We start from the raw sequence: 22,716 nt of genomic DNA, 5'->3' as shown, positions 1-22,716 counted from the left end.
TCTCACACACGTGCACACACACATCCACACCCTCTACTGACATCCCACACCCATTACCTCCTGGGCATGTGATCTCCGGTTCCCAATGTTTCCTGATCTCAGCATAGCTACCCAAAGGAAAGGTGTGCTTGTGTGTGTGTGCAGAGAGAGAGAGAGAGAGAGAGAGAGAGAGAGAGAGAGAGAGAGAGAGAGAGAGAGAGAGAGAGAGAGAGAGAGAGAGAGAGAGAGAGAGAGAGAGAGAGAGAGAGAGAGAGAGAGAGAGAGAGAGAGAGAGAGAGAGAGAGAGAGAGAGAGAGAGAGAGAGAGAGAGAGAGAGAGAGAGAGAGAGAGAGAGAGCTGGGAAAGAGAGAGAGAGAGTGTGAGATGGTGCTCAGACACTACAGCTGACATGTTGATGGCTTTTTTATGCCAGAACTGTGACAGAGGATACGGTTTTTGGCGATGCATATTGCAACAGGAAAAGGCAGAGAATAATTTATGTCTGTCATAAGTAGTATCCTCTACAAAGATGTATTGGTATAGTGTGCATATAGAAAGCTGGCATTTGGCTGTTTTGTTGATGTATCTGTACTAGATGTGTTTCACAAGCCTTTCCATTTCCTCAGTGTGCGCGTGTGTGTGTGTGTGTGTGTGACACCAGACAGCTGTTGCAAAACAGTCACGATTGTGTTTCTTCACTCCCCTGCTCTGTTGTCTGTCAGTGTCGGATATGGAATGCAACATCATTACTGTAATCTAGATATAACCAGCTTCCCCAATCATATATTGTAATCCACCCCACATCGTACTACAGTGGACTAGTTAGAACAACTCAACTCACTGAACTTTAACCCGAGCCACCACTAGTGATGGTGGAGTGGCTGTGGCTGATGTTGCAACAAACGGTGACACACAAGTTTGACCCAGTTTGAATGGGTACAAAAGAACATTACCCTGGCAAACCATGCATGCAGGTGAAGGAAAAATACAGATGTAGTTGGTCTGCCTGTTTAGACTTACAATGTACCTGGTTGTTAATGAACCCTGTTGTTAGCTTGCCTGTCTTTGGTGTTGAGGAGTTGTGCTAGTGGGTGTGACTGTACTGTGTGCTGTACCCCTTAGTGCTCAGAATCCCAGAAGCTGCTGAACATCGCCAGAGAGCTTCTCCACACTGAGGAGGCCTACGTCAAGAGGCTCAACCTCCTGGACCAGGTAACCTCCTCCGCCTGTCACACACCATCTCACACACACCATCACCCACACATTTCTTGTCAGACTAGAGTGTGAGAGTGTGTTTAGGTTCTCCTGGCCCAGAACTCCTCTCTCTCTCTGTGAGAGGAGTTAGTGATTGTGTTCAGGGCTAAACTGGATTAACACTGGCCCACTGATCCACTGAATGCTAACACTTGGATTGGGACCAGATTGGGAGGTGATGTGTTTACCGTTGTGTGTCTTGTAAATGTGTAAGTTTGTGCCAATGTTTGTGTGTGTGTGTGTGCGGGTCTAGTAACCCTGGATAATAATGTGAGGTAATGTAACATTTTACAAATAATTATGTCAAGCCAAGACGATTGATAGGACATTATCAGGACAGACCTTCTCCTCCAACCCTCTTTCTCAAGTCTCTTTCTCAAGCCACAACACACAGACAGACCTGTCATCATAAAACTGTGGAGAACTGCTAGGTTTGTTGCTGAGGGCAACCTCAGAGCTGCTTCCTGTTGTCGTCAAACTCTCCATCACAGGGGGACTGTTGCCATAGGAACTGTAGTGCAGATAGGCCTGTAGTTATGTGACTGACAGGGAAGTGAAAGGTAACAGAGGTGTTGGAGGTCCATAGAGTGACCATGATAATGAGACTGTAACATCACACACTGAATATTACTGGAGCAAAGGGTTGGAATTGTTCTTCTAGAAATCCATGAATGTTCATACTTCTATGTCCTGCGTGTGTGTGCGTGCGTGCGTGTGTGTGTATGTCTATACAGGTATTTTGCACTAAGCTCACTGAAGCTGGAATCCCTCAGGACGTCATAACTGGGATCTTCTCCAACATCTCCTCCATCTACTGTTTCCATGACAAGTTCTTGCTTCCCGATCTCAAAACACGCATCATTGGAGAATGGTAAGGACTGAATGAATTTGATTGACAGTCACCTGGACCTATAGTTCTCAGGGATAGTGTTGGTCCGTGATTATGTTAGTCAGTGTGGTCAGTGTGTGTGTGTTGGCTACTCAGACAGCTGGGTAGCAGTAGGAGGGTGTTGCCAGGCTGTTGGTGGGTGTTGTTGGGGCAGTAAGTGGAGGTTCAGAATGTGTGTGTGTGTGCGTGTGTGTGTGCGTGTGTGTGTGCCAGACTTCCAGGGCTGGTAGAATGGGGGCATTTTCTGCCTCTCTTCATCTGCTCAGAGGAAATGTACCACCAATGTGCATGTGCCAAAAGTCTGGCTTTGTGGAGTATTGTGTCTTTAGGGCTCTCTGTAGAGAGATTCAGTTTATTCACTTGTCGCGTAATGCTATGTACACATGCTATCTTTGAAGTCACGACTATTATCAGAGTCAAAAGCTAAAACATTCGATCGGAATGTTAGACACCTCCATTGTTTCGTTTTTTGATGTTCGTTCTCTTTGTGTTAGGGACTCCAAGCCTCGCATTGGCGACATCCTTCAGAAGCTGGCTCCGTTCATGAAGATGTATGGAGAGTATGTGAAGAACTTTGACCGTGCGATGGACCTGGTAAACACCTGGACCCAGCGGTCGTCACAGTTCAAGAGTGTGGTCCAGAACATACAGGTCAGTCTGACCATCTGCGTGTGTGTGTTTGTCCAGTTATCTGTTTTATTATTCTACTTTTAAAGAGACAGTATGAGATGGATGGTTGACGTGTGTGTTGTCTCTGCAGAAGCAGGACGTGTGTGGGAACCTCACCCTGCAGCACCACATGTTGGAACCAGTCCAAAGGATCCCACGCTACGAGCTTCTGCTCAAAGACTACCTGAAGAAGCTACCAGAAGACGCCCTCGACAGGAAGGATGCCGAGAGTGAGTCCACTGGGCACATTCTATCAAACCGTCCCATAACAGTGAGATAGGACATGCTGGTGCTTTTTAGACTTAGCGTGTCTGTTCCGAGAGGAGAGCCCGATGTCCCTTGTCCTCTGGATGAACTCTGGCCTTGCAGCATCTTCCTCGTAGATGTGTCTATGTACAGCTTCGGCACGCCAGGCCTGGGAGCCCCTAGTTAGTCAGTGTGACATTCAGGCTCTCCTGGCCTGGCCTGTCTGTCTGCTCTGTTTATGTAAACCAGGATGGAGAGGGCTGTGTCAGGTGATCTCACCCATTAGTACTCTGCTCTACTGGCCCACAGTCAGTTGGATGAGTTACACCTGTGTGTGTGTGTGTGTGATTATGCGTGTGTGATTAATGGGACAGATTGTGTATGTTTGATGTTGGGTAATGTACAGTATACTGCTCTTAACAAGACTCATGCAAGGAGTCTACACTTTGTCATCTTGTCAAACACACACACAGGTTCAGATAGACTCCAGCATGTAGTCTGATGTATTGTAATGCACACAAAGTGCTGTCTGCTTATCTTCAGGCTACCTACTATGTCCTGTCCTCCTATTAGTCACTGTTGATTTAATAGAAACTCATTGTCACTATCTATTAATCTAACATGTGTGTTGGTGTGTGCTTGATGGTGCAGAGGCGGTGGAGCTCATCTCTACTGCAGCCAACCACTCCAACGCCGCCATCAAGAAAATGGTGAGATTCTGTTGCTGTATTGTTAACATCATTCACTGGGATCACTGTAACATGGCCCAGCCCTCTGCAGGTTCACCGCTGTGATGGCTTGTTGTCTCTGTCTGGCAGGGAGGGGGCAGGGAGGGAGGGAGGGCCGTGGTTGCATTAGAACAGACAGGAAGCTGCTGTTTCCTGCTGCTAGTTTGAGAGTTTGCAGAAGACTGACGGCTGTCAAACACACACACACACATACATACAAACACTTACACACACACATACGCACTTACATACACACACATACGCACTTACAGACACATACGCACTTACATACACAGACACACACACACATACGCACTTATATACACAGACACACACACAAACATACACACTTACAGACACACACACATACATACAAACACCTACATACACAGACACACACACATACACATTTACATACACACACACAGACACACTCACACTTCTTTCCTCCTGTTATGTTATGTTGGTATGTAGCTTTGTGACTCAACACAAAGTTCTTTTATTTCAAGGATGATCCTAGGATCCTAGGATAATGATAAAATGGATGTTTACAATACAGGCACACTGTAGCTCCCTCTGGTGGTGCTTGCTTCATCTCTGAACTACAAACTATGTTATCTGCAAAGCTGCTTGTGTTTTCTTGCAGACATGTTAGTATTTGGCCTCCTCTGCATTCATCCATGTATGTGCACCTCTGCTGTTCATCACAGTCCTCTGTCTCCCTTCTCTCTCTCTTTCTCTCTCACACACACTCGCTCTCTCGCTTTCTCTCTCTTCCTTTCTCTCTCTTTCATACATTCACTTCAATACCTGTGCCGGCAACTTCACCTCGGTTGTATGTGCGGATCTGTTTGAACTTTCTCAGTGTTCTCCATGGTCTGAGAAAAGCAAAGGACCCTTTGATTGAACATGATTGTATTACTGCTGAAGGCGTTTATAAGATGAAGTACCTTGTACATTGTGACTGTGTTGTGAAGCATTAACTCCTCTCTCTCTCTCTCTCTCTCTCTCTCTCTCTCTCTCTCTCTCTCTCTCTCTCTCTCTCTCTCTCTCTCTCTCTCTCTCTCTCTCTCTCTCTCTCTCTCTCTGGGGTTTTCAGGAGAAGATGCACAAACTTTTGGAGGTCTACGAGAGGCTTGGGGGAGAGGAGGACATTGTGAACCCGGCCAACGAACTCATTAAGGAGGGACATATCAAGAAGATGTCGGCCAAAAATGGGACAGCCCAGGACCGATACCTTTACTTGGTGAGAGAGTGTTGAATCATAATGTGCATTTTGTTGTGTGTGAAACAGTCTTACTGATACTCTGTCTGTTCCTGCTGCAGTTCAACAACATGCTTCTCTACTGTGTGCCCAAGCTGAGGCTCATGGGACAGAAGTTCAGTGTGAGAGAGAGGATAGACATCGCTGGCATGGAGGTAAGGAGACACTCTCCTCATTTTCTCCTCATCACTATCCATCTCTTTCTTCGACCTTCTTTCTCACTTGTAGAGGGTTGATCACGTTGCGGGTGTATGTCTGCAGGTGCAGGGGATCGCAAAGCAGAACCTCCCTCACACCTTCGCCATCATTGGGAAACAGCGCTCTCTGGAGCTTCAGGCCAGGTAAGACCCAGAAGACTCAGAAGGCCAGTCACAGTCACAGCATCGTAGTGACCGATCCAAAAGCAGCTGTGGAAATGTCCTGCTCATGTCCTGTCTGTTCTCTATAGGGCAGCGGAGGAGAAAGAAGACTGGATCCAGGTACATTTCCGTGTTTGTTTTCGTCAAATCCATATTCACACACATCTTACGCCAGACTTTAAAACCCATTTTTCGGAATTGTGCACTCTCTATCCTGGGGGTTAGGGTTAGGGAGGCTTTCCACCACACCTCAGTTGTGTGAATCAGGGAATTGTATTCACTAATAAAGCCCCTCATTACTGCTCGTTTAGCCTATTAAAGCTGGCTAAAGCTGATTAAGACTGGTCAGAGGCTGCAGGAGAGCTGTGATACAAAAGACAGAGAGAGAGCGAGAGAATGAGTTGAGTGTGTGCGTGTTTGGAGTGTGTATGTACTGTAGCTGACTGGATTGAAAGGGTATTTAGTAGGCCACAGAGCTGAAAAGAATAGAGAGACTATTCAATAAACTGAAGGGCAGAGTGGAATGCGGTTTCAAGGGATTTGGGATTTAAAAAAGAGGGAGGAAAGAGAGAAGAGCGTGTGCCCAGTTGTGGTTGGGTAGTTAGCATAGCCAGGGAGCCTTCTCTCTGAAAACTGTGTAGCTGGAGCAGAGGGCTCATGATGCACTTGTTGGTCTGATGTCATCCTTTTACAGTGGGGTCAGACCAGACCACAGCATGGCACAGTCCCTCTCTTTGTTCCCTATTTTCAGACAGGGAAAGGCCCTCTGCCCCGAATTGTTGTCTCTCTCTCTCCCTCATTTGTTTGCCCTCGGGACTGTAGAAAGGATTAGGCATCCCCCTTGTGATGTAAGGTTTCACTCAGCCGATGACTTTCCTAAAGTATCTTCCTCACAGGTCCTGTGCTTTGTACACTTGAACGCTTCAGCATGATTAATACGAAGAGGACAGGAAAGCCTGATAGGTTTCTCCTCATCCTCCCCCTTTCTTTCTGTCACTCATCTCTCCCCTCGCTCCCCCTTCCTCAGGTGATCCTGGCCACCATCGAGAGGCACAAGCAAAACAGCGAGACGTTCAATAAAGCTTTTAATAGCTCCTTCTCCCGTGAGGAAGACCATCCGCCTGACTCACCGGTCAGTCAGACACACAGTCATTCAATCCAATGAATCAACGTCATTCAAAATCAAATGGTTCCACCACCCTATGAATTTGAATGCAAGGCGCTAGGGTTTGGTCAGAGCATGTGTCCTAGTCTGTTCTTTGTCTTTGGTGATAACTACCCTGATATGGCTGGACTGTCACTCCATGCGCTCACGCACGCACACACGTTATAAAGAGGCCTTTTCTCAGTTTCCTGAGAGTCACACCCCCACACTTGCGTGCTTATCTTGAGGTCCCTGCACTGTCTCATGACCTTGTAGGGGAAGCCCCATGCATGCTGTGTATACACACATCTTTCTTATACATGTCCACAGCTGACCCACTTTGGGCTGCCTGAGCTGGAGGTGCACCAGAGACCCAGGCTCAGTAAGCCCAAAGTGCCACCTTGTGGAAGAAAACTCTAACTGCAGACAGGCATTTGCAATAGATGAGCTTGACAGCAGGAGGGGTGTTAATGATCCGCATGTGTTCACGTTTACCCATGCGGCCAGTTATATTATAACTTATTATAACTCTGCTATCGTACATTGACAGCTATGTCAGGATGATGGTGAGGATGTTGGTGATAGTGCTTCAGCAGATGGGTGACAGTTGTTGTGGTGTTTTCTCCTCAGGGCCCCTGGATTAACGCCTCCATAGACTCAGACAGTGAGAGGCTGCATGAGCGGGTAGGTACTGCAGCTCTGCACAGCTGCATGGAAAACTTGATCATTTCAAAAACATGTTATGCATCTTCACACACAATCAGAAGATGCACAGCAGATGTGAGTAAGTTTGATTGGAACAGTATCATCTCTCCCTTGGCCACTGGAATGAATGTGGTAAAGATCCAGGATAAACTATTTCCCAAAAGAACAAGGCTAATGAGATTCCCACTTATGATGAGCCAGGCCATTGAATAAACAGTGTAATACGAACACACAGCGGGTCTTCATGATGAGAAGCACATCGATCTCTGCTCTGTCTGAGAGGCTGTGTCTGAGACTATGAGGCTGGTCTAACAAAGCCTCTGTAAATCCATACCCTCTGTCCTGCAGCGAAGCAGGGAGATGACACAGTCCTCATTAGGCAGGCTTCTCCATGGAGATATCATCATCTACAGTATATCATGCTTCTTAACTGCAAAAACCTACTCTGTGGAGAGAGAACACAATCAGGACATGAATTTCACACGTCCTCCCACAATGCATCTGTGGTAACGATTAGGCGGCTAGCTTTGCTATCAACGCCCCTGCCAGCTTTTTATAGCAGCGGGGTTGAGATCGAGAGAAAGTGATGAAGACAATGGAGGGAGATGTAGAGAGGAATGGGAGAGATACGGTGTGAGGAATGAACACTGGGCAGTGTGTGAACACCCCCTTACACGTGCATTCTCTCTGTCTCTCTGTCTCTCTCTCTCTCTGTCTCTCTCTCTCTTTCTCTTTCTCTCTGTCCTCCAGAAGAGTTCCAAAAAGAAGGAGAAGGAGAAGACCACATGTAAGGGCTGCAACGAGAGCTTCAACTTCACCAAGCGCAAACACCACTGCAAATCCTGTGGAGCGGTGAGCACACTAACACTTCCACCCCATTTTAAGATGGCGGTTGGTAATAAGAGATATGCACGGCTCTGACAGAAATTATATGATGTGTCTAAACAGCTGCTCTCTTCTTCCTCTCTCTCTCTCTCTCTCTCTCTCTCTCTCTCTCTCTCTCTCTCTCTCTATCTCTCTCTCTTTCTCTCTCTCTCTCTCTCTCTTTCCTTTCCCACCGCTTCCCTCTCGTCACAGGCCATCTGTGCGAAGTGTTCAAAGACCTTAGAGAACAAGACATGTCGATTGTGTCCAGAGTGCTTCGAGGCCAGCCAGGGTCTGGAGGGGCTAGCAGCGCCCCCTGCTGAGCACAAGAGGAAAGCTGCTGCTGAGGTGGGACACCAGAAACAGTCACAAACGCCACTGTCAACCTAGGAGTAATACAGTAGCAGGACGTCCCAGCAGAGAGTGTATGAGGGGAGAGAGAGGACTTTGGCATGGGCCTGACACAACGCCAGACCCTGGGGGGAGCGTTAGTCCTCCCTGCAGGAAACTGGGGGCACTGCCCAGAGAGAGAGCACTTGGGGCTTACTTGCTGAAACACACGTATAGACATATTTAAATGCATTGATGCAAACGGGCAGACACCCTCTCTCTTATTACCCATGACAGACTACTTTTTCTTTCTTCTTACATAGTTATAAAGCAACCATTTCAGAGTAACAGTATGATGTAGGAACCTACACACGAATAGCAACCTGCATGACTCAATAGGCCCCATCTCTACCAGTGAACCAGTATTGAATAGCTGGCAGTGTGAGTGAGCTGAGTGTATACCAGTACATATAATAGCTCATTGTGTCATGATCAAGTCATGTACAGAAACAACACTATTCATCTTTCGTCTCATACAGTCCATTGTTGTACAATAGCACATATGCACATGTTCCTACTTACACATACAGGCACAAGACACAGAGTCATATTAGGTAACCTCTACTGGATGACCAATACCATGACATGGACCTAGATAAGGGGCTTAGTGGACTCTGCTGACAGGAAAGTCTGGAGGCTTCAGGTGTGTGTGTGTGTGTGTGTGTGTGTGTGTGTGTGTGTGTTTATGTATGTGTGTGTTTGTGTGTCATGATGCAACAAGCAGCTGCTTTAATCTTGTTATATAGAGAAGCTGAGTCTTGTGTCTGTCTGTCTCTCTCAGTCTGTCTATCTGTCTGTCTCTCTCAGTCTGTCTGTCTGTCTGTCTCTCTCAGTCTGTCTGTCTGTCTGTCTGTCTTAGTTATGGTCAACGGCCCTCACACTTAGATACATGCATATTTACAACCTATACAAGCTGCATGTCACCTTTTCTTCTTTCATTGTAAGTGGCAGAGCATTATGGACCACAATGTCTGAAATGTTGGAAAAGTAAGTTGCGATGGCATTAAGTACCACTTGGGGGAGTTCTACACCACATTAGTCATGCAGGGTCAACAAAGGACAACCTGCTAGTGTAGAAATCTCTCCATGTCCCGCATTCTCAACATTATGAATGTTATGTAAGAGTATATGAAAGCATTTAAAAAAATACAGACTCCCTAACATGACATCTGTATTTTCAGTTCCAGGAATACAGTTGGTGTTTAGAAGGCCTACAACTAGTTAAATACAGTGCGGGATTTTATCCCAGAATTAGGTATTAAGTATCCAGAAGTTGGAAGCCAAATAGAATGACATGTTTGGCATTGTAGGCTTTTTTTGTCATTTGGGGAGGTATTAATCAGGTATTAATCATATCTTGTCTTGTCTCTCTCCAGAGGCAGGTCTCTCTGACGGGGGACAACTTTCTGCTGTGTAGCTACCTGCAGGTGCAGGAGAAGGGGAAGAGCTGGACCAAGACCTGGGTGGCGGTCTCCAAGACTGAGCCCCTGGTGCTCTACCTGCAGAGCAACGGGCAGGTAAGGGTCAACCCTAATCCCCCTTGGGGCTGTCTACTGGTGTGTCACATGTGGGTGCATAGAGGTCTCTTTATGCAATAGGTTGTCTATGAGGGCATGCTTCAGTCTGCCTGACGGATCATCTCTTGCCCAACCTGCATGTCACCTTTCTAGCTGCATGGATAGGTCACCTGTGCAGCCTTGTGTGTGTAGTGTTAGCGTCGCCCCTAACAGTCCTGTACGTGTGTGTGTGTGTGTCCAGTCAGGGCTCTGTCTGCTCTCTAAAATGCTGATTCGGACCAAGAGGGATTTAGTTGTCCAGAGTCTGACCTCAGGGACTCCACCTGGGCGGCAGTGTTCAGTCTGACCAGAGGGGGCCCACTAGGTGCTTCCACTCTGCTCTCATTCAGGCAGGGTTAGAACAGGCATTGCATGGCTGTTTGGCAAATGGCCCACAGGGTGATTGAGGAGGCTTCCACTTGAAGCAGCAAACCACAACCCTGAAGTTGCTCTCATCCTTCTCTGCGCAGTCGATGTTCAGTGACTCTTCTGCTAGCATGAACAAATGATCAGCACACAGAACGACAGTCTGTGCTGCCATCAGTAGAGCTGTGTGGCCTCACCAAAATTCCAATCCCACGCAAACAATCCCATGTCAGAACTCTGTTCCATAGATTAGGATTACTGATTATTTTCTAAATTGGACAGAAGCAGTAGACCAGAGAGGGGGATGGGAGAGAGGAGAGAGGGAAAGAGCTTACTGCGCACGCCTTCATTGAAGAACCCGGCAGAAGATAGGAGATGATGAAGGATAAGATGACATGAGATGGCATTTGTTGAAATCTGTCACAATAATCACTTCAGCGATCAAAACAATGGTCAGCTGGACAGTAGTTTAGATTATCTGTACGAAGGTAATCTTAATGTCCAGTTATATTGGACCAGGAAGTTTCAAGATGATTGGACTCATGTTTCCTGCTACGCCCTGATTGGTCTGTTTGCTGTGTCTCTGCAGGATTCTCGTGGGGCACGTGCAGTTCCCCTGCCAGGGTTTGAGGTGAGCACTGCCCCACTGCCAGCAACAGAAAAATCTGAATTGAAACACACCTTCCGGCTGAGCCACACCCAGCAGGCTTTGCTGTTTGGAGCCCAGGATGCAGAGCTCCAGGCCAAGTGGGTGGAGGTTCTCTCCAGGGCTGCCCGTGGGGAAATGCCCACAGACGCATCTGTCAGCCTGACTGAGAACCGAAAGAGCCAATAGGATCATCCCCAGGGCCCTCCTTCTTCTTGCCCCTCCCATTTTCCTGTGTACAGAGCACAAGTTACTTGAATTCACTTTACCATGGCACTTTTTGTTTTTATTTTTCTCTCAAAAGGGGCCACTCATTCCCTACCATGCCACTTCACTCATGCACTCCCACCCAAATACACGTCTTTCTTTCTTTCTGCTTCTCTTTCTTTCTTTCTCTCTCTCTCTCTCTCTCTCTCTCTCTCTCTCTCTCTCTCTCTGTCTCTCTCTTTCTCTCTCACACACACACTCTATCTCACTTTCTCACTCTCTCCATCTCTCTCTTTCATACACTCACTTAAATACCTGTGCCGGCAACTTCACCTCTGTTGTATGTGTGGTTCTGTCTGAACTTTCTCAGTGTTCTCCATGGTCTGAGAAAAGCAAAGGACTCTTTGATTGAACATGATTGTATTATTGCTGAAGGCGTTTATAAGATGGCCCCTGTATGATTTTATAAGATGAAGTACCTTGTACATTGTGACTGTGTTGTGAAGCATTAACTCCTGTCTGTCTGTCCTTCTGGACTGTGTGTGTTGCTCCTGTGTTTTATTCAGTATTGAATGTTAGAGTAAGAGCCCCGGGCCAGCTCTCCAACCTCCCTCCCTGGGGACATAAACAGTGGGGATTGTACAGTATGTAAACTATAGTGTGTCGTTAGCTAAGCAGAGCAAAAAAGCCTTTTTAACTTAAGAGATGTGAACGCTTGTGGCTGGCCACCTGATGCTCCTATTATCAACTCATTTCAAACTCACCCCCACCTCCAACACCCCCACCCCTATCCCCCCCCCCCCACACACACACACACATCAAGTACCTCCTACCAGAGCCCAGTCCTGTCATCTTAAAGCGCTCATCTGACTGGACCAGAGGCCGATGGTGGGATCTCCACCATGATTTGATGTTCACCATCAGAGGATACTGTTTCCTGAAAGACTCCTCACCTGCTCTGTCATGTGATAGAAACCATAGCGAAGATACAAGTACTGTAAGACGCTCCTGCTCCCCTACTCTGTACCCTGCTGTCCTTTTGCACCAGCTTCAACAAACCAAGGTGGATGGATCTCTATGTGCATGTAAACCCACTTATATTTATGTACCGTGCTCTGAAGCCCTGCCAGCCCCACCTCCTCCCAGAGAGGCATCGTTGTCGTACTGTAAGTGAACAGGCTCAGTATTGCGTGTGTTAACCCAGATTGTGCACAGCAGTCAAAGCATATCATCAATAAAAAAAGACTATGGCTCATTCAGTGCCATTCTGTCTAACAATAAATGCTGTGGTTCTGTGAGTTTGTGTACACACATGTAAAGGCACAAACGAACACAACAATAGATTTTGCTGATACGTTTTTTTTGTGTCTTTCACTATAGTACATTTACAAAAATGCAGCTGGTTGGTTCGCCTTGAGTGGCATGCATCAGTTCACACTGACTGTCTTGGTGTTAGGGTGAGGTGGCAACTGAAGTGAGATCTCTCAGTCTGCCTGCATCATCAGTGATAGCGCACATTACACAGACTCTCCATATGAAATACCCCCAGCAGATATTCCTTTTTTGTGTCTGGATCGGATGCAGGAGTATTAAGAGCCATTTCATGTTGTGTGTGCATGAGAGAGAGAGAGAGAGAGAGAGAGAGAGAGAGAGAGAGAGAGAGAGAGAGAGAGAGAGAGAGAGAGAGAGAGAGAATTAGAAAAAGAGAAAAATTAGAAAAAGGGAGCAAGACTGAAGGGATCAAATCAAATCAAATTTATTTGTATAGCCCTTTTTACACGCAAGCATGTCACAGAGGGCTTCACATATGCCCATAGAACTGCCCCTCAACCAACCTAAACCCTCAAGGAAGACAAGGAAAAACTCCCAAAAAAACTCTCAACAGGAGAAAAAAAAAATGGAAGAAACCTTGGGAGGAGCAATTCAGAGAGGGATCCCCTCCTCCAGAGACGGTTGGTGGGAGAGAGGAGCAGAACACAGGCTAAACATAGTCATACAGTGTCGATGGGTTTTTAAAACACCAAAATCCATTATTCAACTTTATAGATGTAGGACAGGACCGGGAGACTGGTCCAGCGTTGGCTGACCGACGACCAGGCAGGTGCTGACAACTCAAACCCCCCACACCACAAGGGATGTGTGTGGGGGGGGACAGAGAGAGGAGAGCAGGGATTAGAGAATGCCAGGAGCAGCTAACAGTTACAGTCATAATAGAATGAGATCCCCACCGGTCAAGTGTGGACTGGTGCAGCAATTTAACAGAGCAAAAAAGTAGAATTTGATGCAACCCCACACACCAAGACAGCGAAAGCCCCCCTCATTTGGAACATGAAATCTGTTCCAGGGGAAGAGAACTCTAAAATAAGTTATACTTAAAGAATAAGGATGGAAACAACCCGTCCCCCGTTGCCTCCAACTAGTAACATACTTACCTTTAACAGTCGTAGAATTGACTAAACAATAACGTTTTTAACCTAATTTTAAACGTCGAAACAGTATCAGACTCCCTAATGGAGACGGGTAGTTTATTCCAGAGAAGAGGCGCTCTATATGAGAACGCCCTACCTCCAGCTGTTTTTTTCTTAATTTTGGGAACCACCAGATAGCCGGCATCTTGAGATCTAAGTGTCCTTGCGGGGCAATAGGGTGCAAGGAGACCGGAGTGGTACAGTGGTGCCAATCCATGCAGAGATTTGTAGGTTAGTAGTAGAACTTTGAAGTCAGCTCTGGCTTGGATAGGGAGCCAGTGTAGAGAGACAAGAGTATATGTTATGTGATCAAACTTTCTTGTTCTGGTCAATAGTCTAGCAGCAGCATTTTGCACCCGCTGTAAATTTTTTAGGTGGGTAATTGGGAGGCCAGAGAACAACACATTGCAATAGTCCAATCGGGACGTAACAAATGCATGTATTAGTTTTTCGGCATCATCCTTTGAGAGAAATTTTCGTATTTTGGCAATATTACGTAGATGGAAAAATGCAGTTCTAGTAATTTGCTTAATATGGTACTCAAACGAAAGGTCTGGGTCCATTGTGACTCCTAAATTTTTTACTAGCTGGTTTTGAGAGACTTTGACGTCGTCTAGGTCTAAGGTCAGATTGGAAAAAATATTTCTATATTTTTTAGGACCGAAAATTTGAACCTCGGTTTTATCCGAATTTAGAAGAAGGAAATTTGCAGTCATCCAAGCTCTCAACCTAGAAACACATTTTTCCATAGCATGTGGAAATTCTCCAGACTTTATAGACATATATAGCTGAGTATCATCTGCATAACAGTGAAAATTTACCCCAGAGCTTCTAATTATGTTTCCTAAAGGCAGCATATAGAGAGAAAATAACAGAGGGCCTAGAACTGAACCCTGTGGTACTCCGTATTTTACAGTGGAGCTCCTGGATGAGCAGCCATCATAGTGGACATATTGTGATCTATCGGATAGATATGATCTAAACCACTGAAGTGATGTACCAGAAATCCCAACATAGTTCTCCATACGTTCCAAGAGAATCTCATGATCCACCGTGTCAAAAGCTGCACTTAGGTCTAGAAGAACCAGGACAGAGAAAGAACCCGCGTCAGAGGCTAACAGTAGATCATTGACTACCTTGGCTAATGCAGTTTCAGTGCTGTGGTGGAGACGAAATCCAGACTGGAGAGGTTCATAAAGCTGATTTGAGGAGAGGTGCTCAGTGAGCTGTTGTGCCACAGCCTTCTCTAAAATTTTGGAGATAAATGGCAAATTTGAAATTGGCCTGTAGTTGCTAAGACAGCCTGGATCCAGGTTTGTTTTTTTAAGAAGGGGCTTAATAATAGCTTGTTTGAAATCGTTGGGGACTTGGCCAATTACAATAGATTCATTAATAATACTAAGCATGGGTGGTCCAATAATAGGGAGAAGTTCCCTACAGAGTTTGGCAGGGAGAGGATCGAGAAGGCAGCTAGTGGGTTTCGAGGAGTCTATCAGCTCGATGAACGCTTCCATAGAAATAGGGTTAAAGTGAGTGAGAGCCTCAACATGCAGCATGCTTGGTATAGGGGAAAGTTCAGTGTTGAAACCTCCAATTTAGTGGTACGCCACTTATGTTCTAGTTTTCTAGTGAGCCTCTTAAGAGTGCGTGTTTCCTCTGAATACCATGGAGCCAGTTTCTTGTCCTTTCTTTTCCTTGGTTTGAGAGGGGCAACAGAGTCTAGGGATAGCTGAAGAACCAAATTCAGATCCCTCGTTTTAGTATTTAATGATTTATTTGGGACGTCAAGGACTTCTAGTGCAGCGGGTAGAATATTAGCCAGTTCCAGAGCTGTGTTTGGGGTTATGCAGCGGCTAGTAGAAATATTCTTAGTGCCTCCAAGGCTCTGGCAGAGGTCCATTTTGAAGGTGACCAGACAATGGTCTGATAATATAGGATTGTGGGGGTGGACAATGACGTCACTAATCTTGATTCCCCGCGTGAGAACTAAATCTAATGTATGCGAGTGAAGATGGGTAGGTTTGGAAACCACCTGAGTGAGACCTGTGGAATACATTAGAGCAGTAAAGGCCTTACTTAAAGGATCTTTTGGGTCATCCACATGAATGTTAAAATCACCCATAATCAAGACGTTATCAGTATATGTCACAAGATCAGCACTAAAGGGATCCCCAAGGGATATAGATGAATGTGGAACAAATCTGTCTCTGCCCATAACCCTTATGCCCTCTTATCCAGAGTGACTTACAGTAAGTACAGGGACATTCCCCCCGAAGCAAGTAGGGTGAAGTGCCTTGCCCAAGGACACAACGTCATTTGGCACGGCCAGGGAATCGAACCGGCAACCTTCAGATTAATAGCCCGACTCCCTCACCGCTCAGCCACCTGACTCCCCAAATGTACCCACTGGGGATTAATAAGTGTTATCTTAAGATATAATAGTAACTTCTCTTTGTGGTAGCACCAAAGTTGGATGCAAGTCTTTGAACAAAGAAATAGGTATACTTAAATCTCCAATAACAAAATCTGCTCCCAGGACCGATCATATGAGATTCACTCATTAGTGCCACAGTTTATGGCAGACCGAATTATACAGCTATGTCCCCATTTTTGTTATGTTTCTGTAAACTACAGGAGTGAGTAAGTCTCTGTGTCAGTCGCTATGTTCCTATGCGTCAGACTTCAAGACAAATGTATTTGTCTTCAACAGCTACGGTACGTACAGGTTATGCAGAATAGGGATGTGGTTTGTGGTTAAAGCAACAGGGAACGTTAGAGCAAGTCAAGTTACGTCAAAAGAGTGGGAGTGCATTAAATCACACCTGAGTTTCAACTGTAGAGGCATGCTTTGGGGTCTATCAGGGGACGCTGAAGATGAAACATCGGACTCTAAGCATTTTCTTTCTCCATACACAGAGGAACTGTGTGACATTTATCTTTGTACCTACATAGGCAAGATAGTTTAATGAGAATGTGTCTGTGATATGTCAGACACACAACAGCTATTGATAAATTGAGTTGATGGCAAATTCTTACTGCCAAAATGATGTATTGTTAGCTGTCTCTGTCCAGTATGTGAACTGCGTTCTGGTGCAGATAGAGTGTAAACTGCTGACGGCTGGTTCCTGTCAAATCGCGCAGACAGCGAGAACAGAACCGAAAAAGATGGCAGCATTGTGTCTGCTACTGCGGAGAGCCCATGCTGAGATAAGCTCCTATCACCCCCTTCCTTCAAAGGAAAACGTACTTTCAATGTTGTTTTTCATCTAAGCTCTAAGTAGTTTTGGTAAAGCCAGCTTTTTTTTTTGCAGTTGTCCCCCCAGTCTACAGAGGGAGTTTGAAGAATCTGAAGGATGGGGGCTTTTGAGGCAGCCTAGGGAATCTGTCTTTGACTTGTTGTTCCTAATCGCATATTTTGTTTTCACGTTTTAGTGTTGCCACTCTGTTTCAGACTCATCCCTTCCCACCCTCTCCCAAACTGTCTCTCTACATGCTGTGACACGCACGGTCAGAGGGAGACCCAGTTTGCTTGTGTTCAGTAGCCTCCAGCAAGGTTGTTGTGGGACTCTAAGGTGTGTCATATTGGCCTCTAACAGAAGCCTCAAGGCCTGTCTTAATGGCTCCATTCATCAAGAGCATTGTCCTGCTCACACAATACTAAAGACAAATGAGTTATCACTGTAGACAAATGACTAAATGTAAATGTAACTCAAAGGATCATTCAAGGAAAAGTAAGGGAAGGGTCATTTTGAAATGTTGACGATTTCAACAGTGAAATGTTGAAATGTTCTTGCAGCATGTGTGTTTGTGCCAACAGCATTATATACTGATGAGGTGGCTGGCTTGTGGTCTTAGAGGATTTCTCTCCTCCTCCATCTGATGAGAATGGTTTTAATATGGATGCTGCTGGAACATAGTGTAAGCCTCTTACCAGCTGTGTGTGTGCGTGTGTGTATGTGTGTCTGAAAACATTTGCATTTTGCTCTTCCTAACCCTCCAATACAAACACCAACTGACCTACCTTTCTGGAAAAAATGAAAATAGCACATTTACAACCAGCTATGTTTATAAACACTTTTATTCTAATGTCATTCCATTACTTCTCTCCCCTGTAATGCCCCTTGTAATTTCTAAATTACAACGATAATTGTGATACAGGATGTTGGGGATGTTTTTTTTATTGATTTACTAACCCATGTTCATTCTCTTTTTTATTCCAGCAGGAAGAGATTTAGTCATGAACAAGTCACACGCCTGCACAAACACATACCCAAAGAAGCAACTCCTGTACACTAGTGCTTCTCTTTTTTTATTACAGAGGAAGAGGGTTGCAACCGTTTCCTGTTGTTTTCATGGTTTACTCATGTTGTCTACGGTGCAGTCAAATACGCCTTGTCTTCAGATGCAAGACTTGTCTGGGTTCCCGTCACAGGGCTCTATGGCACAGGAAACTTCATGTCTGTGTGTCACAACACTGCGCAACAACACAAACCAGGAAAACGCCTCCTAAACCTCAACAATACAAAAGAAAGCTTCAGATATCTGAGAGTTAATGATCTGGATCATCATGTCCTACTGTAGATTTTGAACAAACACACATTTTGTAGTGTGTGTGCGCGTGTGTGTGTGTGTTGGGAGTGTTTGCATTACAGTCTCTTACCTTAACTAGTTTGATTCCAGTGAGATATAGATAAACAACTGCAATATTTTTGCCTGGTAAATGGATGAATAAAGAGGGGATAGGAAATATATCATTGAGTTATTGAACCATCCCGTTCACTCAAATAACCACTATTATTTCAACAATCCGTCACTAGGCTATAATCAGATGCAGTCTCAGCATTACCATGGCAACCTCTCTCCATTCAGGGAGTGGTACTCACAACTGGGCAGTCACCAAAACAGAAACACACTCAACCAATAACATGGACATCAAATACAGCACCAAGCCAATTTGATGATTAGGTTTGAACCTCTTTTCTGAAAGAGAACAATCCTGCTGGTATGAGTCTCCACTCCATCCGGGAAACTGGTACTGCTCTCTTCTAGTAAGAACTTCTACATATTATATCTCTCCAAGCCCCCAGTGTCAGTGTCTTACCTGACAGTGTCAGACCTTCAGATGAGTCAGTCAGTGACCTCCACCTCTCCCCTCCCCCAGTGTTCCCTGTAGGGGCTGTGTGTTCATAGCCCAGCAGGAAACAGGGGTCCATCTCTACAGTACGACAGTGACAGCAGGGTGCCTCTAAGCCCTCTCTGGACTGGAAACACAGAAATCCAAATCCATGTTAGTATTTGAAGATTTATTTTCACAATAGCCTGATGGTCAGATTATTCTGTAGTTCCACTCCATTCTAAGAAGAGTGACTTCTTAAGGTCTCTCTACCTGCCAGTGTGGTTCCTTGATTAAAACCCTGCAGCCATACTACATATTAATCACCTTCAGTAATACATGACACTCATTGGTTATTTCATATCCTCATATATGTTCAGATATTGTACTGTCGGGAACATTTGTAGAGGCAAAAATGCTTCATCTGCTGTTCTCCCACTTCCTGCCTGGTTCCTGTATCCATCACTATAACACCACTGCTGTTCTGTGTCGTCTGTGTCGCCCTTCCACCAGTCTACCTGCCCTGCACTGGATGAAAGATTGAGCTGAGGTTCATAACACAGAAATGCTAAATAGTCTTCTGTCCTGTGAAAGGCTGCTCCTCCTCTCGCTTGCCGTGGCGACCCTCCCTGGCAGGGGGATCTGATGCCCAAGATGTAGATTTATGGTGCAACCCGAATGGCAGTGGCCAAGATCCAAACCAGAGTAATGTTGTTGTCTCCTAAAACTGCAGAAGCAGGAAACTGTCATGACAGCTTTAATGATTACCGGTACACAATGAGGATACTCAGTGTGTGTGTGTGTGTGTGTGTGTGTGTGTGTGTGTGTGTGTGTGTGTGTGTGTATGCGTGTTTGTGTGTGTACTCATTTTAAAAACAATAACATTCAGTATTCAAGATTAGACAATGACAAAAAGGACGAGATATGAGAGTAATGATTATATATACAGTTTAGTACACTTAGATGCTCTGGTCGTGTTTGCAATTAGGTAAACCAACATAGAGGAAACAGCTCAGGACTCTTTGAAGAGGGCACCTTCACTCCCTCTCCACCCCACCACCCCAGCCCCCTCAGCAGTATGTGGCCCAGTTAGTGTGTTTGCACGTGAGCATGTGTGGTAGTTTGTGTGTGTGTGTGTGTTTGTGTGCATACGAGTGTGTAGATGTTTGGTTGGCAGCATGCACAGTACCCCCTACTGTGGTAGTTAATTACCTCTGTGATGGAGTGTGTGTCCCCCAGCAGAGTCTGTGTCAGGGGCCAGGGTGGAAACTCAGAGAAGGCTGCTCACCTGCTCTCTCTCACCCTCCTGTCCTCTCATTTGTCCTATCGCTATATTCCTACTCTTCCCTTTTTCTTGTTGCATGCATGCACTCTCTATTTGCATTTATCTCTCTCTTTGCCTCTCCTCAAAGATCTGAGGACCAGTCAGATTACGCTAATAGTATAATGTCTACGATGTGAATCTTTCAGCCTCCAGCTGAATGTCTTTTCATGTCTCTCTCTTTGCCTTTCATCTCTCCTTGTCTATCTCTCCTCTGCTGTCTTTATTTTACCCACTGTCTCTCTTTGTCCCTGTTCTACCTGCCTCTTTTTTCTCTCCTTCAAGCTAGGGCCACAACAGACTGCTCTCCCTAAACCCCACAGTTCAGTTCTTGCCCTTAGTTTTCATGGCACAGGTTTGCTGACGATGGTCATTTTCTTTCTTTAGTAGTCTGCAGCTCTGGAGGCACATGTCCCTGCAGGCAGGATTTGGTGTGGTTCAGTGCACTGTACATGTTTCTGTGTGTTTATTTGTGCCTTTAGGAATCCAAGCGATCACAGTAAGTTAATATTACCCTTTTGTGTTCAGTGATACAGTAAAATGAGGAAATGTGTTATGCCCGAGGCTACTGTATTGCAAGTAGATAACAGAGGGATGGAGAGCCCAATCCATAATAACAAAGACGCTTGTCAGAACAAATCAACTGTTGCCATAGCAACCGTCTAGGAAGAGCTATAACGTACTCATTAAGCATCTCTCTTAAAATCCAGTGTTTTGGAGATTGAGAAAGAGAGAGATGGAGAGAGGAGAAGATTGTGTGTACGTGTGAGAGAGCGAGAGAGATAGAGAGAGAAGAGAGAGGGTCAGAGAGAGTTCCAATGTTATAAACCATGACTGTGTGAAAATGTGCATCCATCATAGCTTTGTCTGACCCCATCTCCCTTTTCCTTTGGAAAAGTTACAGACTTCAAGGTTCAGACAGGGGATTTTTTTGTTTTGTTTGTTTGTGAGTAAGCTGTTGAAGGCATCTCACATCATCTACACCAAATACCCTGACTGCAGTTAATCCGCTTTCCTTAAACTCAACCCCCCGTCCCCCCCTCCCCCACCTTTGAGATATTTGAGACTTCCCTGTGTTGATGTACATGAAAGTAGCTAGGCTAACTTTTCCTGCTTTCTTTCTCAACAATGGGATCTGCAGGTAAGGATGCTCTTAACCCCAGCCCAGCTTCAAAGAGAAGCCAGTGCGCAAGGTGAATTTCAAGAGTATTTTAGCAGTCCGGCTACATCGTGCAAGTTCTGGGCTGAGGTTACCTCACGCCTACAGCTAGGTGCAGTGTTGCAGGGAAGCTGGGTTCCCCATGGTCATTCAATACTACTTTTACATTGTGGAATCCTATTATGAGGGAACAAGGACAGAGGTGCAGTAACAGCATCATGCTATAGACAGTAACACAGAACATGAGGACAATATTCACAGCTCATTCTCATGCATGGTAGGCCTTCTTGGCAGTTGAAAACAGTTGGTAGCAGTTGGAGTTAGAAATGGACACCTTCAATGCCAAATCCATTTTAGATATTTAGTTTGATATTACAGTGTTACTGGAACTACCAACACCGGTGAAGCCTGCTCTAATCAGCGTGCCAAACCAACCTAGACCACCACCATACATGCCCTGCATTAGCAATGACCAGGGGTCGATACAGAGCCGGAACGAGGTGTGGCTTATTACTGTGAATATATGCTGAATACATACAGTACACTGCTCTAAATCACATATGCAGATGTGTGCGCATGTGTGAAATGTGGACATTTCATGTTATGGATTATACACATCTCCTTTTGACTGTGGTGTTTAACTTTGAAAGAAGGTCCTCCTTGCTCTGGGTGAACTTTTTCTGTTGCAAAGGCGTAACTCATGGCTTACTGAATGCTTGTTCCATTAATATAACTGTCAGATGAGCATTATGATAGAAAGAGATGATTCCTAGGATCCAAGCCCTCAATGAACTGCTTTATCACCTAGTTAATTGAACTTTTACAGATGAATGCAATCCCAGAGACACACAAAGAAAAAAGGCAAACATGTAGCCCTTTCATTTAGAAGCAGAAGGGTAGTGTCCCTCACATTTTCTTCAGGAAAATGGATGATTATGCTAATTTAAATGGGAACATTCATACAGACCCAATATTTCTCGATACTAAAATCCCTTTTTGGGCTGATTGTTTTTAACTCTTATCTGGTTAGTGGTGAGGCTTTGATAATCAGCACACCTCTATTTAAAGAGTTCTGCATGTCCTGCTTCCTGTGTCAGACTCCCTTACTTACCAATTGAAATACCTTTCTCTTTTCCCCATGTATTTTGCTGTTGAAATGAGAACACAAATTTCTTTAATTTGTAATGCATAAATGTTTAGTGTACACTGGTACAGACTTGATGTATAGTGTGATGAGCTAAAAGTGGATAATGGAAGGCTATTGGTGAAATCTCTGACATTCACATGTGTTGCTTGGTAAATGGAAATGTGCCGTGTAATAATCTGTGTTCATTAATTTTACATCTGTTGAATACTCAATCCCTCCGTGGAAGATCAATTGCACACCAT

The 22,716-nt window shown here is 45.2% G+C and overlaps 1 protein-coding gene and 1 long non-coding RNA gene across 3 annotated transcripts in view; one reads left to right on the top strand and one right to left on the bottom strand.

Moving 5' to 3' along the window:
• The window catches only part of fgd (faciogenital dysplasia), a 40,816-nt gene extending 28,274 nt beyond the window's left edge, over positions 1-12,542 (top strand). The window contains exons 5-19 of one of the 2 annotated variants that reach the window (XM_062459188.1): positions 1,102-1,191; positions 1,968-2,104; positions 2,617-2,773; positions 2,883-3,021; positions 3,689-3,747; positions 4,865-5,011; positions 5,092-5,184; positions 5,291-5,370; positions 5,478-5,508; positions 6,416-6,520; positions 7,163-7,216; positions 7,991-8,089; positions 8,315-8,449; positions 9,868-10,008; positions 11,003-12,542. In XM_062459188.1, coding sequence (XP_062315172.1) covers positions 1,102-1,191; positions 1,968-2,104; positions 2,617-2,773; positions 2,883-3,021; positions 3,689-3,747; positions 4,865-5,011; positions 5,092-5,184; positions 5,291-5,370; positions 5,478-5,508; positions 6,416-6,520; positions 7,163-7,216; positions 7,991-8,089; positions 8,315-8,449; positions 9,868-10,008; positions 11,003-11,248 — 1,713 coding nt within the window. In that variant the 3' untranslated portion in view covers positions 11,249-12,542. Of the gene's footprint in view, positions 1-1,101; positions 1,192-1,967; positions 2,105-2,616; positions 2,774-2,882; positions 3,022-3,688; positions 3,748-4,864; positions 5,012-5,091; positions 5,185-5,290; positions 5,371-5,477; positions 5,509-6,415; positions 6,521-7,162; positions 7,217-7,987; positions 8,090-8,314; positions 8,450-9,867; positions 10,009-11,002 lie in introns of both variants that reach the window. The other variant, XM_062459187.1, reaches the window with a different exon arrangement.
• Positions 12,543-17,935: 5,393 nt separating this feature from the next.
• LOC134018323 (uncharacterized) lies at positions 17,936-18,990 on the bottom strand. Its single transcript, XR_009929919.1, has 3 exons — positions 18,836-18,990; positions 18,395-18,447; positions 17,936-18,240 (listed from the first exon to the last, which is right to left on the bottom strand). It is a non-coding gene; the product is annotated as an uncharacterized LOC134018323 (long non-coding RNA).
• Between the last annotated feature and the right edge of the window lie 3,726 nt (positions 18,991-22,716).

The sequence above is a fragment of the Osmerus eperlanus genome, chromosome 4 (assembly GCF_963692335.1).
Source record: "Osmerus eperlanus chromosome 4, fOsmEpe2.1, whole genome shotgun sequence".
NCBI lineage: Eukaryota > Metazoa > Chordata > Actinopteri > Osmeriformes > Osmeridae > Osmerus > Osmerus eperlanus.
This window is presented reverse-complemented; position numbering and strand designations above follow the sequence as displayed.